Source organism: Coloeus monedula (genome assembly GCF_965178545.1).
Source record: "Coloeus monedula genome assembly, chromosome: Z".
Lineage (NCBI taxonomy): Eukaryota > Metazoa > Chordata > Aves > Passeriformes > Corvidae > Coloeus > Coloeus monedula.
Window position 1 is genome coordinate 31,027,371 of NC_138822.1, and position 15,582 is coordinate 31,042,952.

General features: G+C 43.0%; 1 protein-coding gene across 3 annotated transcripts in view; it reads right to left on the reverse strand.

Annotated features, from left to right (window-relative positions):
* Positions 1 to 13,800, reverse strand: part of LOC309585049 (ras GTPase-activating-like protein IQGAP2) — a gene marked incomplete at both ends in the record, with an annotated part of 123,309 nt that extends 109,509 nt beyond the window's left edge. For all 3 annotated transcript variants that reach the window (XM_082301500.1, XM_082301499.1, XM_082301498.1), the window contains one exon: positions 13,755 to 13,800. In XM_082301500.1, the coding sequence (XP_082157626.1) occupies positions 13,755 to 13,800 (46 nt within the window). The remainder of the gene's footprint in view (positions 1 to 13,754) is intronic.
* Positions 13,801 to 15,582: the final 1,782 nt, after the last annotated feature.

The window sequence follows — 15,582 nt, forward strand, 5'->3', positions numbered from 1 at the left end:
TTTGGGAGAACAAGGAGAAAAAGTAATGGAGTTGAAGCAGATGAAAGCGCAGACATTTTCAGTTAGCTGCAAGTGTTGCCATCTTTGATTACACGGATGGGATGGAATGCAATGTATCAGCTTATTGCTCAACCACTTCCACCAACATCTAACTGCTGGTCTTACCGTCTCCAGCAACATTTGGTGAAATTGCTTAATACAATTGTAACTGTTTATCTTTGCATACTTTGCTAGCTGGTCAGTTCAAGGCACAACAGGTTTTCCTAAGATTCAGGTGCTCTAAAAATTCTGTTAAAACTCTAGCTCCTTTCTATGACCTTAAACTTTTAGGTCAACTTAAACAATTGACCTTAACACTCTTTACTCATGGTTTGTTTTTTTTTTTTAAACACTCTTTACTCATACTCACTATTTACTAACAAACCCTCAGTCTAGGTTCCCAAAAAAGTCACAAGTCTAAGGAAGCACTCAGACTAATGGACCCTGAAGAGGCAGTGAACACCAATTACAAGCTATTTCTTTCACTTAACAGGCCTTACTATCTCCACATGCTTAGTCCAAACACAGTAGCATGGCCGAACTTCAAGGCAGCTTTCAGAAGGTTACACGGTATCTCCTCCAGCTGGAAGGTTTGTTTAGTTTCCACATATTTACAGCAGGAATGACATTTTTCATGCGGGCTTGAAAAAAAAAAACCACAATTTTTTGAAGGCTTGAGGTGTTCAAAATAATATTGCACATTTGACCAAGCTTTCCTTCTCCAGAGATTAATTAGTTCATGAGAGAACAAATAAAAAAGGGTCAGATTTCTTCGCCACCTTTATACATTCACTATTTTCTTAAATAAAGAACTTGTCATTTGAATTCTATGTATTTTGATAAAGTTACCTTTTGCTCTGTTCATGTCACTGGAATTACTTCTACCTGTTTGCTTTTTATTAGTAATACACTTTAATAATCCTAAATACAAGAGCCAAAATTTTACCATATGGATTCCATTTCCTTACATTTTACCTACTGTGACCTCAATTCAACTTAACACAAGCAGACTGTTAATGAAATAATGAGGACAGTTTAATCTTGCCAGGCTAGTAAAATGCACCATGCAACTACAAAAGACAGAAAAATGCTAGTGTCTAGAGTGTGCCTTGGTATCAACCCTGTAATTAGATTTCGTCAGAAGACAAATGCAAGTCTTTTGCCTACAAATGCCATCAAATTTATTTTTAGTATTAGGCAGTTTATATTTAATTTTTCTCTGAATAGAATTGCAGGTATATCAATAAGTCAAATGTATACACACATCTACACAAAAGGACAAGTAGCTTGTGGGCAGTAAAACACTGCGATGATCATGCAAAGAGAAAAAAACTAATCCAAAAGGCATTCATCCCTATGCAAGCAGTTGGAATCAAGAGCCACAAATTAACAGGAAAGATGACTGTGTCTGCAGCCTTCGGCAGAACCCCAAAGGCAACTTTCGTTCTGTGTAATCACACCACACCACTGCCTGTGGCCACAACCCCACCCATCAACAATGGTGGCAGGGCAGAAAGTCATTGCAGAAGTGGAGTGGAAGAACAGGAAAGTGGGGCTGGAGACCATCAGTATGTAGGGCGGGGCACAGACAGAACTCACTACAGGCAGTGCGAAATCCAGATTCAGGACTGTCTGCTCATCATGTGTTCACATGCATTGTTACCCACACCTCTGTTGCACTCCTCTTAGCCATCTGCATAGCAAAACCTCTGACCTGGCAACAGTAAGATCGCCCTAATTGTGTTGTTTAAGACATCTCAGCCAACACACAGGACCAGAATAAAGCACAAGGCTTACTTACTTACAAAGAGGGACCATGGGTACTGAGGAACGTAAGCATGTTTGACAAGAGCTACTATACTTCACCAAAGGCAAACTACTTGAAATTCACAACAAAGAGCATGACAAAGGTTTTCTGCTTCTGCTGATGCTCCTTGGTAGACATTCAAAAGACTGATAACCATTTAAACAGTAGCCAATTAAGATAATGCCCTGCAAATGCTGCACAGGATTTTTGGCTAAGTCAGGACCTTGGTCGATTTCTGTTTCAGTCTTGAAAATGCCAGAAAACTGATCTGCATTACAACTTGAGGCCAGAACAGTGATTCATAAATACATTTGTAGCAAACCTCTACTACCCAGGGGCTGGTTAGGGAAGGCCTACACTTGAATGCAATAAAAGAGGAAGACAAGAACAGAGACAGGCAAAGTGAAAGAGAGGGGGAGGGATGAGCAACTCAGACCTCCTGAAAGTTTGGGAGGAAAGGGTTACCAAGTGGATTCAATACTTGGGTCATTGGAGAGTTGAAACCAGAAAGCTTCCTATCACCACATTCTCAGTACAGTAACTGACTTAAAGAAATGTGGTAAGGTGCAGCTTAAAGAACAGAAAAGGAGGATGACAAGCAGGAATTCTGCAATAAAAGAATCTGAGGGGAAATCTGTGTCTGGGTCACTAAGTAACTCAGACTGTAGAGCTGTAGGAGTCTTAGTCTGAACCAAGAGACTCCGGAGGACTGAAACACCTGTCTAGGAAAAGCCACAAGCAAGAGCACCACTTAACCACTGATTAAATTGGAAATCACCATGAGAAAGACTGCAGTGTGGAAACCCTCAGCCTTGACATCTGGTCTTTATTCTTCATTTGACAATTCATCTTCTGCTTCTTTCACAGCCAGTCTGCTGCAGAGTCCTTCTACCAAGGTCTGAATAAACCATCTGCTTCACTTTTTCCACATTCTGAGAGGAGCTCCAGAAAACACCAGAAATGTTGCGGCACGTTTTTCCTTCAAGATACAAATACAAGCATGTGAATATGCCACGGGGTTTTCAGCTTTAAACTGCAAGAACACATCTGCCTCTGCCTGCCTGGGTTTTCATTCCTCAATAATTATTACAGTCACAATATCTCCAAAGTTTGTAATTCAAATTCTTTGATTTATAGGCACAACAGCTTTTTTTTTTTTTTAAATCTTGGTGGGGAGAAAAAACCTTAAGCATTAGGGATAACAGAACTGAAAATTTAGTTTGCACCTCCAGACACAGAGAATGAGATTGAACAGTTAATACAAAAATGGCTTCAAATTAACAAGAACATAAAGAAATGCTGTATGTTCCACAGATACAGTAAGTTTAGGTGATGAGCAGGACCCTTGGGCACCCAGAGGCAGAGACAGAACACATAGCAGTTCCTGTCCTCCCTCCAACATTCCTGGCTCCCCTGGGAAGGCAGCTTTGCTGCTTGTTGAACAAGCCCCAAAACCACTGTGCATTCAGTAGCTGTTTCTACAGCTGATGTGGCCCAGCACAGGCAGGAACAACAAAATAAAGGGTGGAGGTACAATATTAGTCTCACAAGCTAGAATCTCACTCCAAAACCTCTGTTGACTGTGCTGCTCCACATAGAGGCAGAAAGGCACAGTGGATAGAGATGCACCTTCTTTGTTCCTGCTTCATCTCATGGGTGAGATGATAAATTCCTGCAGGAAGAAGGCAAACGCAGCATACCTGTGCAGGTACCCAGCTCAGAGGCAGTGCCAGGCCAGCAGTGACCTCAGTTACCACTTGAGGCCTGCTTGGCTGCCTGCACTATGCAATAAGCAAGTGTTTGCAAAAGTACTGGAGCTGATACTGCTAGCTCCAGGGTAATCTCCTCCCAGTCCTCCCTAGTAGGTCACTTCAGGAGCACACTGCATAGGCAGGCAGGCATTGCTTGCAGGGCACTCGCCCACAGGGCTTCTGGACAACTCTGACCCTTAATTCTCATTCGCATACATATCCAGTAATGTGAATTAATTTTTCCTTCATCATCAGGAGTTAAAACCATAGGAGAGAATCAAATCACAAAACATTTGAGCCTTGAATAACAGGCCTTTGAGCAAGGTTTGAAAAGAGCAGACAAATCCTGACCTTTTAAGTCAGTACATCCAGAACATATTTACTGAAACTCAAAACTGCTCTGACAATGACACATCTACCATTGCATATATTACTGCAAAATGATCAGATACAGAGTGAGCTAGATGTTGCTCATCTTATCAATAACTTATCAATAAACCAAGTACTTTTATTTCCAGGACAAGTCTTTGACAGCTGCACTCAAAAGATAAATTTTTACCCAAACTATACACTCACAAGTTTCTAAGTATAACTATTTGTTCTACTAAATTTCCTCTAACCTGAAAGAAACTTTGTCAATAGCATCCTGAATAACTTAATTTTTCAGGTTATGTGCTTATGTCTACCCTATAACTCAAAGTAATTTCTGAGTTAATGGAGCAAGCACTGACCTCAGAACAGCCTCCTTGTTACCTTGAGCACATTTTCTTGAATGAGAGTTTCACAGTGACAACGTTAAATATCAATGTGTATAAAATATCAGGAGCATATCAGAAACATTGTGTAAACACCCCAAAACAAGTATTTTTGCTTGCTTGAAACAGCAATATTAAGACCACCAAAATAAAGGAAACATAACTAGCATTAAATCACTGGTACGGCAACAACAGTACAAACAATACACAAACTTAACACCAAACTAAGTTATGTGTTAGCAATATTTAAAGTCTCTCTCCAAAAAAAGAAATTTGCATGCATAAGGACTGGGCACAGAATTTTATAACCTTTTGTATAGCTGCATTTTATTTCTTTTCTTGAAGCACTGCTTCACAAAAATCGAGACATTTGCTCAGTTTGTAACGGTTCTTCCTCCAAGTTTTGCCCTGGTTTCCAACTCACACTGTATGGTCAGCTTCTTTATAATGAGGTATTTACAGCTGCAAGAGGGAGTGGAGCAGTGTAAAAATATAGCTACTCCATCCGCAGTATCTTGCCCAGGTGAGTTTCTACCATTCCTATTCTGTATGGTAACTTTCTGGGGAGACCCACAGTCACAACAAGCTTTGTTCATCAGAAGCATCCCTCCTCTTCCTGGCCTCGACACAAAAAGCTGTGAAGTGTGAGCACATGTGAAATACCTTCTACCTAATTTGTAACGGTTTTCATGCAAATGGTCAACTTTCAAGGAAGTCTGTACTTTATAACTTGAGGAAATTATATTTAAAAAAACTTGATCACATATCAATTGTTATCTGAAATGTGCCCAAGAATCTAGTGGAGACAACTTCTGCTGCTACTATAGGAATCCAAATTTCTTAACTGCTCATTTCTTCATCCTTTTGGGGAGTCCAGATGGGCCCGTCAATGGGCAGCATTTGCAGCCTACCAGTCAGCACCCTCCTGACAGAGTTTCAGGAAGAAGAATACAGATGAACATTACAGAAATCCACCTCTGTTTTTATCAGAAACTTCTACAAACAGTTATGAAGCTCCTTAATTTTTGTAAGTGTGGCAACAAGAAACCAAAGCAAACCCTCTCCCCCCACCAAAAAAAAGAGGAAACTACTGAGTGTTATTGCCATGGTTCAGCATTATAGGAAACACCAGCCTTTGTTTTGCCTGTTATTAACAACAATACTAAGAAATTTGATTCATTTTGTTCTAGGACAGCTCATATCTGTGTCATCTTCAGCAAAACCATGTGATCTTACTTCTCATTTTCTATGTGTAGATACAAGTTGGTGCACAACAGGCTGGCTTTACAAGTAGTAAAAAGGCTGTGTATTTTCTGGATTATTCTAACCCATTTGTTGAACATCATTACCATAGTCACAGGTGATACAAATTAGCAGGCAGTCACATCCAGTCCTTGAAGGTAAGCTATCTATCCACCTTCTGTAATCAGCTGCCATGCAGCCTCGAATGCCAAGCCAAGCCTGGTTCATCTCCCAGCCTCCACTAAATCACAGTGAAGAAATGTGCTCTGCTGTGGCCTGAAAAGCAGTATTCAAAACAACTTCTCAGCTCAGATATAGTGAAATCACGTTTACTGTGTGCCTGGTTTTAAAACAGCTGACCATTTTTCCTTGGTCAAAGCCCTGTCCCAGATTCCTCTACACATAATCCCTGCCCTACCCAGCACTCCTTCATGTTCCTTTTCAGTTACACCACAACATACCCATGCTGATACTTCAATGATTATTTATTCTGCTATACTGTATTGGGAACATATGGAATGTTAGAACTGTTTACCACTGAATAGAGACCATCCAGTCAGTTATAGCTTGGGTAAATCAGTTGGTCTTGAAAAAACTAAAAATCCCAGAAATAAGCAGCACATACCACAAGTTACATTCTCATCCCCACAGCTCTGAGGCCCTGCAAGTCAACAGCAATTTTATCAGCTACAAAAGAAGGTTGAAAAAGCATCTTGAATCTCACTATCTACAAAAAAAAAAAAGCATTTATTTTTCTTTCTTATTTGAGTAGTCTAGAATTCAGACAGTTTCTTCAAATTTTCTTACCACTGTAACATTGCCTGGCAAACACTGCCAAGCCTTTACTGACACAGATTTGTGAAATTACAGCAGTAATGACAAGATTTCCTCAAAAATATTTCTGCACTTCAAAACTCCTGGGGCAACAGAGAGCTGAAAGCAGCCCTAGCCCTGTCAGGCAGACAGGGCACAAGGGTGTCAGCAGCACCACAGCAGAGGCAGCTGAGGACACCAGGGCAATGCACGTGACACTCCTTCCTGTGTGCCCCAGTCCACCCTTGAGTTCTACCTGCACATTTTCCTGCCTCACCACAGGCACACTTTCCGGATCTCTATGTGCAGCAGCAGCACAACTTGACCTGCCATTCTTCCAGGTGTTCGTGCTCATCCCTACTGCATCTACTACGTCATGCTGGCAGACCTGCCTGTGGGCTCATGCTGCAAACCAGACTGGGGACCTAATCCAGCCAAAAATAATTCCATAGGAGGAGTCAAGGTCACCTCTTCCACCAGCAGAGTTGACTGAAAGCACACTCAAACCCACAGTTTCAGGGTGCGGTTGCAGAGCAATTTTAGCACCTCTAAATTCTGGCTGCAACAGTCCCACCTGGCCAGAAAGTCCCCCTGCCTCGGCCAGCAGGCAAGGCTGTGAGACCTGCAGTCATCCCCTGCAGAGACCAGAGGTGATTGCAAATCCAGCAATGCAAATCAGCTCTGCTAAGAGAGATTAGCTTCCTGACAGATTGGATATCCATGCTGGCAAGAGGTGAAGTTGTCTTCAGCAGCATGACAGAGCAGCTGAAGACAAGTTCAGGCTGCTGAAACCTCACCAGTTGCAGCAAAGCAGGAGATGGGATCCCAATGCAAAATAACACCAGTTAAAAACAACATCTTATAAAAAAATGTCGATCCTAGACACAGGATCATGTTCTCAACAAATCTGTGCTCTTGATTAGTTCAAGTTTTTTTGGCCTTGTTTCTAATCACTTCAACCAGAGTAGTCCCAGTACTCATCTATGCTTCCCCAAAACATCTTTGAAACAACCCCCTTAAAACACAAGTGAAGCATTTACTGGCCTATAGTTCGACCCTACAACCCTGTGGAAAAGCAGTTGCCTTAATGAAGCACACTTCTGTACAGAGTTCGGGCATTTCCCATTCCAGCTGCCCCTGGATTAATCTGTGCTCTCCTCCCAGAAGAGGAGGCTCCAATCCCACAAATATAACCAGTTTACAGAGCAGTTTTATAAATCAAGCACAAATCCAGGAGGTTATTCTTCATTTCAGGAGGAACAGACAGTAGAGGATTGATAGCCTGCATGACTACAAATTCCTCTTCACACTTTGAAGCATGGTAGGAGTTGGTTTAAAGACCGTGCTAGATGCCACAAAAGCTTTCACTGCACTTTCAAAGAAGCAGGTCAGAGTCCACAAGAGAGGACTGGCAGAGACCACATCCTTCATCACTCACTTTAGCAGAAGCCATGAACTGCTTAGTCTGATACACACAGGCCAAGATAAGCACCTGAGATGAGGACAGTAGTTTCTAACAACTTTGGAGCCTGGCTGGCAGACAAGGCAGGACCACACCTGGAGGCAGAAAGTCTTTATGGGCTGGCAGCAATTTGCCAGCAGCTGTGAGTCAGAGCTCTGAAGTACTTCTTGAATCTGATTCCTGAAGAATTTATAGCTGGACGACCTCAACTTTGGCAATAAGTGATAAAAAAGAACTGACATAATTCCTCTGGATAAGTATTTCTTGCTAGTGCATATTCATTTGAATGAAACAGTAATTCAACACTGATATGAGCCACCAGCACAGGTTCCTAATGGCTGTTTATGTGCTTACACATTTCAAAAGGTATTTAGAAGCTAAATGTTTCACTGCGCAGAGTTTATAGGAACACCATCTGGTTCAGCAGCCCATTCCCTCCCTCTCCCACCACCTTACCAAGGCCACTGGCCACCACACTGCAGGCACTGCCTGCCCCACCAACCCTTCACCACCGCAGACCAGGGCACTCTTGTCCTGTGCCACAGCAACTGGCAAAACTCAACTGGAGTAGTGCCAGGGCAACATCTTGGTCTCCAGCACAACCCTATCCCTGTGTCAGATGCTCAGCAGCCCCCTTCCTTCTCCTCCCAGCAGTGAAAACCAAGCAGCATGTGTTCAGCAAACCTCTTCAAAGCCCAGCTGGCACCAGGCTGAAGGGGACATTGCTGTTTTCTGAAGGTGAACGCAAGTGCCAAGGTGCAGGAAGTGCTGACCCATGAATGACTGTCCCAGTCTTATCAAGCATCTGCAAATGAGGCGCATACAGCGGGCATCCCTCCTCAGAATGGGGGGCACCTGGCCCCTGTCCCCCCAGTCATGGTCCCCAGGCCAGGGGTAGGCACAACTCCTCTCCGTCCAGTACCCGCACTTTCATTCCACAACATGCAGTAGTTCAAGGATACCGGTTCCAAAAAAACAATGAAACAGCCCGAACAAGTGAAGCAAACACAGCAGGTTAATCATTTCCCACAAGGAGCAAGCACAAGAGAGCACACTTGCTTATCATCACACTGAAATATGACCCACCAGTCCTGCCTGTCACTGACAGAGTTTTTTTTTCTGCCTTATGTGTAGGGTTATTCCTAGTAAAACATAGTCAGCTTGAACCAGCAATAGTATCAAGCAAACTTCGAGCTCGAAAAATTATGTAATTGAAACCCCACTTAACAGAAGAGGCAAGCTAAAAATCTGCATGCTTCCTATTCCCTGCCTCAAGTATCGGACTTGATGTAGCACACTCACACGTGCTATAAATCCTGTTTCCAGTGCAGTATTAATATTTCCTGTTTCAACAGCATTCAAGTAGCTTTAAGCATGCTGTAACATAGCTCTGTCCTTTCTTTACCAGCAAACCTCATGGGAGATGAACCTGCTTTGTGCAGAAAGCACACAGAGAACCACTCCTACCAAGTGAATTATGTGCACTTGGTTAAACAAAGCAGTTAAACTTTTTGAGTTCTCATTCAGCAGTTTAATTATTAGCAACCTACAAAAGAGTGAAAGAGATAAACAGTGTATTTGGTTGCCAAATAACACCCATCAATAAAAAAGGGGAAAAGAGTTCTCATAAGTCACAAGCACTACAAGAAAGCATACACCCAAAAGAATATATATGCATAGGATACAGCAAAGCCTTTTTTTTTTTTTTTTAAGTTTAAAAAAAACCAAAATCCCATCTGTTTTCACTTAGGAAAATCCTATACAACTTTTACCAAAAGACTTTTCCCCCTTTTTAGATTGAAAACCAGCTATTTGTTTCACTGCACTTACTAGACATGCAGACAAATTTATAGTTTTTTTATGTTAAAACCTTTTTGAAAAGCCACTGGTTTGCAAACTTTCACATCCTGCTGAGCGAAGAAGCTAGGTTTCATAGAGAGGCGTAGGCTGTGTTTCACTTCAGGTTTGCCCTGCCTGTCTCCACAGGCAGAGCAGCACTCCCTCATGAAGCTTCATGCTGCTTATGCGTCTCATCTCCAAATTCCTAGCGCCAAACAGTAGCAGTTCTGGGAGCCAGCACCAGAAGTACAAGCAACGCCCTCATCGCTGGATACCAAAGTCAGTTTTTCCCTGCATTAACCCATCATCCATGCCCACTGAAACTAGCTTTCTGGGCTCAGCAGCAGAGGTGAAGACTCATCTGTGTCTCCAACAGAAGTATCTGCTGATGTTGGAGCACCTAGTGTTTCTTCTACTGAGTAGACAGGGACTCAGGGCATATATTAATTCAGCTACTCTGAGCATGGAAATGCCTAAAATCCTTTTCAAATCCAGACACTCATGGCATCACTCTCTGTACCTTCATTACATTCCTGGAAGTGCAGTGAAGCCATTCAGACAGTTCACAAAAACTTAAACATTTGTTTCTGCACACAGTTTTCAGGGAAAACCAGCTATAAAGGAACTGAGAGTATCAGGAAATGAGCATTCTCAAAGATACACCGTTGTCTGATTTGCTATCTTACCATGTTCAAAACTTCATGTTTAATCTGTGAGCTACATCTGAGATCTATACTTTTTCCGTCTTCATAATCTTCCACAGCACAAAGCTTTTTTGTTGTAAAAATGGCTCATACATCTAGTTGTAATATAAGTCCCCATTCTCAGCAGTTCTGTGAACCTCTGCTCCTGATTGTGCTGGGATTGAGAAATAAACCAGGCAACAGCTGTAGCCAGACTGGAAACCACTATGTAAATTCAGTTGCAGTGTGCCTGTTAACATGGTTTCGGCTGTATAAGTGGCTTCCTTGTAAGTTTATGTTCTCACTTGAGTTGGTCCTGGAGATAAATATCTGTCTGAAGGGCTCAGTGGAGCAGCAACAGAAATCTCTTCTGCATCTCTTTAAAGCTATCAACAGTAAGCAGATTTGGAGGCACCTTTCAACAAGTGGTCCAGGAAGCCACAAAACTTTGGCCCTAATAGACTAAGGGAAGGCTCTAGGATTTTGCTCTGAGCTCTGATTCTCCCATGAACCATGCTCATCCTGAACTAGCACCCACCCAGAAAGGGACTGCCTTATTTGATTTCATTCATGTATTTCCAGACTTTAAATATGGCAGTGATCAGCTCTAAAATTTTTTTTCTAGATATTCTTTTTGTTACTATATCAGCAAAGCTTGTACTGTACAACTGCTTTTAGGTTAAGGATACGTCTTCCCAGTTACTCACTTTGTGCTACAAGGTTTTATTCTTAGGGAGAGTTCTTCTCCCCAGTTGTATCCGTCACTCTATAAAACACAGCCAAAATTTGCATATGTCTTCTCTAGTTATCAAAATGAAATGCTACTGATAGTCATTCACTGGTTTATAAAGTACATTGCAGAAAATTATGATAGTAAAATGCTGGCATTCTTCAGAGTAATACACAAACTCTGCTAGGAGCTTGAAGCCAAAGTCAAAAGTCCAAGTCAAGTTAAATGTTTAAAACAGTTCTAGGTCACTAAAGCAAGGAGTCTTAGAAATTTGATAGCCTAACTTGGACAACTTATTAACTGTTTAGGAAATCCAGCATAGATGTGGTGTTCTCAACAAAGGGAACTGTTTGCCAGTAATCCAAAGTGCAGTTTTAGTTATGTAGAGAACCTTCAACTTATGATGGGCTTTCCTAAGAGCTCAGATAACGCTAGTGTAGGCTTTCTAGCTAGAGAGCCTTTTCCTTTTTTGTTTTTTTTTTAGGTGCTGGATGTCTCAGTTTCTCAAAATGGCAACCAAATGCAGTACAGATAAAGCACATGTATTTCTCTAGACACAGGCTAAAAAAACCAAACATGCACCCTACTTGTCACTACAGACAAGGCTATGGCTTGTTCTTTAAAGTATAGTTTTTTGGTGTTTGGTTTTTTTTTTAAATATTGCCATCAGCCTGGCATATTTAAGAAGCCTTTGCTTAATCCCTTGAAAGGAATGTAATTTTAAATGTTCCTGCAGCAAAAATTGCACCCTATAAAGAAGTGGATGAAGTGTGGTACAGCAGCCACAGCTTTTCACTCAGGGAAGGACAGAATAACTATTGGATCCTGAGCAAGCAGCAATTATTGGTCAGAGGAGAAGTGCCAGTAGAAAGGACAAGTGTACTCTCATCCACTCCTGTACCTGGGGGAGGGAGACCTAACACCAAGAGTGGCTACAACTCAGAACATGAACTTCTCCATGGTAACCAGAACAAAATGCTCTCAACAAGCATAGCAAAGCATAAGCACCGAGAGGATAGACCATCTCTTCAAAACTATATTTAGCATCCTTAACATGGTCATTCTTTCCCATAATAATTGAGGCCTATGATCTTTAAAATACTCTGAGCAGCTCTGGCAATAACGTAAATCATCCTCAGCATCCAGGGCAGGAACAAGGCTCAAAGGATGAGCCCTTTGCTTGAAGTCAAAGCTTCATCTTTGGCTGTATCAGAAGTCATGACAAACTGATTTCTACCTGTCCAGACCCACATATTCTGAGACCAGCCAGGCCAGATCTGCACAGGAAAGTCACTGCTGCTGGAGTCTTGATGGGCATACAACAAACATTTCTGCATTGCAGGCAAGTGGACACTGTCCAAACTGAGGCTGGAGCACGATGCAGCACACCTGGACACTGCCCAAGTACATGTGCAAAGCACAAGCAGCTGGGATGACTGGCTTCACAAGCAAATATTCACCTTTGCTAACACAGTAGCATGGGCACTTAGACTATGCCTGTAGTAACCAGTGAACACACACCTCCACAAGGATCTCATCCACCTACTGGGTAAAATGGAAAATGAAACCTACAGTTCCCACAAACTGCCCCAACAGAGGGCATCAGTAGTGGGAACCAGCCACCAATAAGGGGAAACGCTCAGAAGAGCATGGCATTCTCCAAGCTGAAGGTCTTACTGCCAAGCACCACTTTTTCTACCTGCCCTAGGTGGAATCAAGGTGGCCCCTAACACTGTTAAGGGGTTTTGTGTTTCTTTCTAAAAGGAGGTTTCAGAACCGGTTTTAAACAAAGCTACTACGATAAGAACTGGGAAGTTGCTCATTAGACCACAGGATGCCAGGGTTGTTGCGAACTTTGCAAATCATTTGCGTGTTCCCTTTTTCCAATGCCTGAAGTATCAAAGGCATTTCTTGTAGCAATGGCACAGCCATGGGCTTCCACTGCTGTGCCCACAGGAGCCTGGAAAAGCACAGGAGAGTGCAGGATCCCAGCACGGCACACAGCACGGGCAGGAGAGCCCTGCAGCAGGAAGAGGTAAGGTGCTTCAGCGGTTTTTCTTAAATATACGTTTGGGAAGTAAATACACGTCCTCTGAAAAGAGATGCCTAGTACCTGCACAGTGTCTCCCCTCATCCCAATTACTTAAGAGTTGCAAAGTTCCAAGACAAAGTTGTAAAACTGGAAAGCAAAGGTTTAATTTTATAATCAGAAATTCCGAAGTGATAATCCAAAGGTTACAAAGTTACAACCTGAAACTACAGTCATAAGTCAAGTTATGAAGTTACAACCCAAACCCATACCTGTAACACCAAGTTACAACGCTAAAACTCGAAGCTCTAATCTGAAACTCCAGAGCTGCAATGCGGAATTACAGCTCTAATCCGTTCAGAAAGTTACAGAACAAAACGCAGCCCCATGAAAACCTGTTCAAAACCCAGCCGGAGCTGGCTGCGAGCTAACCGAAAAGGAGCCGGAGCGCTGCGCGCTGCCGCAGAGTCTGCTGGGCGGGTTTTATTTTGCCCTCAACTCGCTCTTTTAGTGTTAAACCGAGAAAGCAGGCAAGGGAGAGGAACGAACAAAAAAAGAAATTACTAAGAAAAGGTCCCGAAACGCCCCCCAGGAGCCCACTCACAGCCGTAGCGGGGCCGCTGCAGGGACGCCAGCTCCTCATGGTGCATCCTGCCGCCGCCGGGAAGGACGGCGCCGGCCCCCGCCCGCCCTTCTTATGCGCGGCCCGGGCCCCGCTGATTTGCTGCGCCCGCGGCCGCGACCGCCCCGCGCGGGGCCGGGGCCACCGGGGCGGCTCCGGCGGGGCCGGGGCCGCGCGTGTGCACGGGCAGAGCGGGGCGGGGGAGAAAGTGCGAAAAAACAAGGAAAAGGGGAGAAAGAAAGTGAGAGAGGAGGGAAAAAAAACCCCAAAACCAAAACAAAAACCAACAAAAACGCAGAGAAGCGCCAGGTCAGAAAGCAGAAAAATAAGGAAAAAAAACCCAACCGAACCCAACCAAACAAAAAAAACAGTCTAGTCCCCAGCCCCAAAGCAAAGAAAAAAAAAAAAAATCAATCAAACAAAACAACAACAACAAAAACCCAAACAAAACCCCCCCAAAAACCGGAAAAAAAGCCCCACCAGAAAACCAAAAATTAAAGCACAAAGAAACAAAATTCAATCCCCCCAAACCCTAGCAAAACAAGAAAAAAACCAAAAAGCAAGCAAAACAAACCACAAAGGCAAATCAAACCCCCTTAAAAAAAGGGGGTTTTTATTCCAAAAAAGGAATAGAAGAGTACAAAAAGAGTCCTAAACCCAAAAATCAAAAAGAAGAAACCCTTCCCTCCCAAATGCAGAAAAAAAACCCCAAACCAGCAATCAATGCAAACCGTCTCATAAAAAGGGAATCAAACCACCCCAAACCACCAAGCAATTTAAATAAACCTAATTCCACAGTGTAGAAGGTCAAAGAACCTCCCCTATGGTGTTTTGGCAGAGGAGACTCTGAAGAGAGGTGAAGAACCAAGCCCAAGACTCCCTCCTGTAGTTTTTGCTCTTTTGAAAAATTCTCACTCCCCACTAGCAGTGGTTTCATCAGGCCACAAAATCACCACCACCATCTGCAGGGAACCTTTGGAGCTGGGTGTACTTGTGTGGACCTGTCCCATGTTGGTGCCCCTTTCTAAGGGGTTTTGTGGGGGAGCTAGGCACATATCTCCATTTAAGACTTCTCTGCAGGATGTCCCTCTCTGAGAGGGTTTGATTTTGGACAGCTGAGCAGCAAATCCATGAATCAATGATTCATGTTTTGTTGCCATGGGCTCCCAGGTCAACTATGAAATGCACCTGAAGATGGTTTGAGGGAGAGGTTTCTCAAATGGAAGTCTGTTACAGGGCAGCATCATACCCTCTTGACAGTCTCAAAGGCCCTAACATGAAGTTTTCTGGAAGACAGGATGAAGTAGTCTTCGTGCACAGCCCGTGGGACACAATGCACCTGAGCATGTTTGTATTTTAATGACAGGTAGCAGGTGACTCAATGTGTATTTGCAGGTTGTCTGGAAAATTGCAGTCTCCTCTGTGATTTTCCACAGATTTGACAATGTCTGTAGTTTGTTTGTGAGGACTTTGTTTTGCTCGTTCCCTTTTTTGCTCATCTCTGGCTGTTCTGGGCACAGATCACTGAGGTGGGGAAATACACTCCTGATAATACTTAAGACATGGATTATTTAGGAAGAAAAGACTGACAGGGTACAGGAGAAAAACAACACCCAAGAGCAAACTCTGTTATTTTTCTTGAGGTCCTTTTGATTTCCTCTGTTCTCTTTTCCTCCATCCCTAGAGATCAGGGAGGATGACTTATAGCAGAGGTGTGTGATGCAAGCATCAGCAGAGCTGCAGTCTGCACTCGGCTTTCTGAATGCTTTCTTGAGTTTTAAAAAAACACCTGCTTACTTGCTTCTTCTCT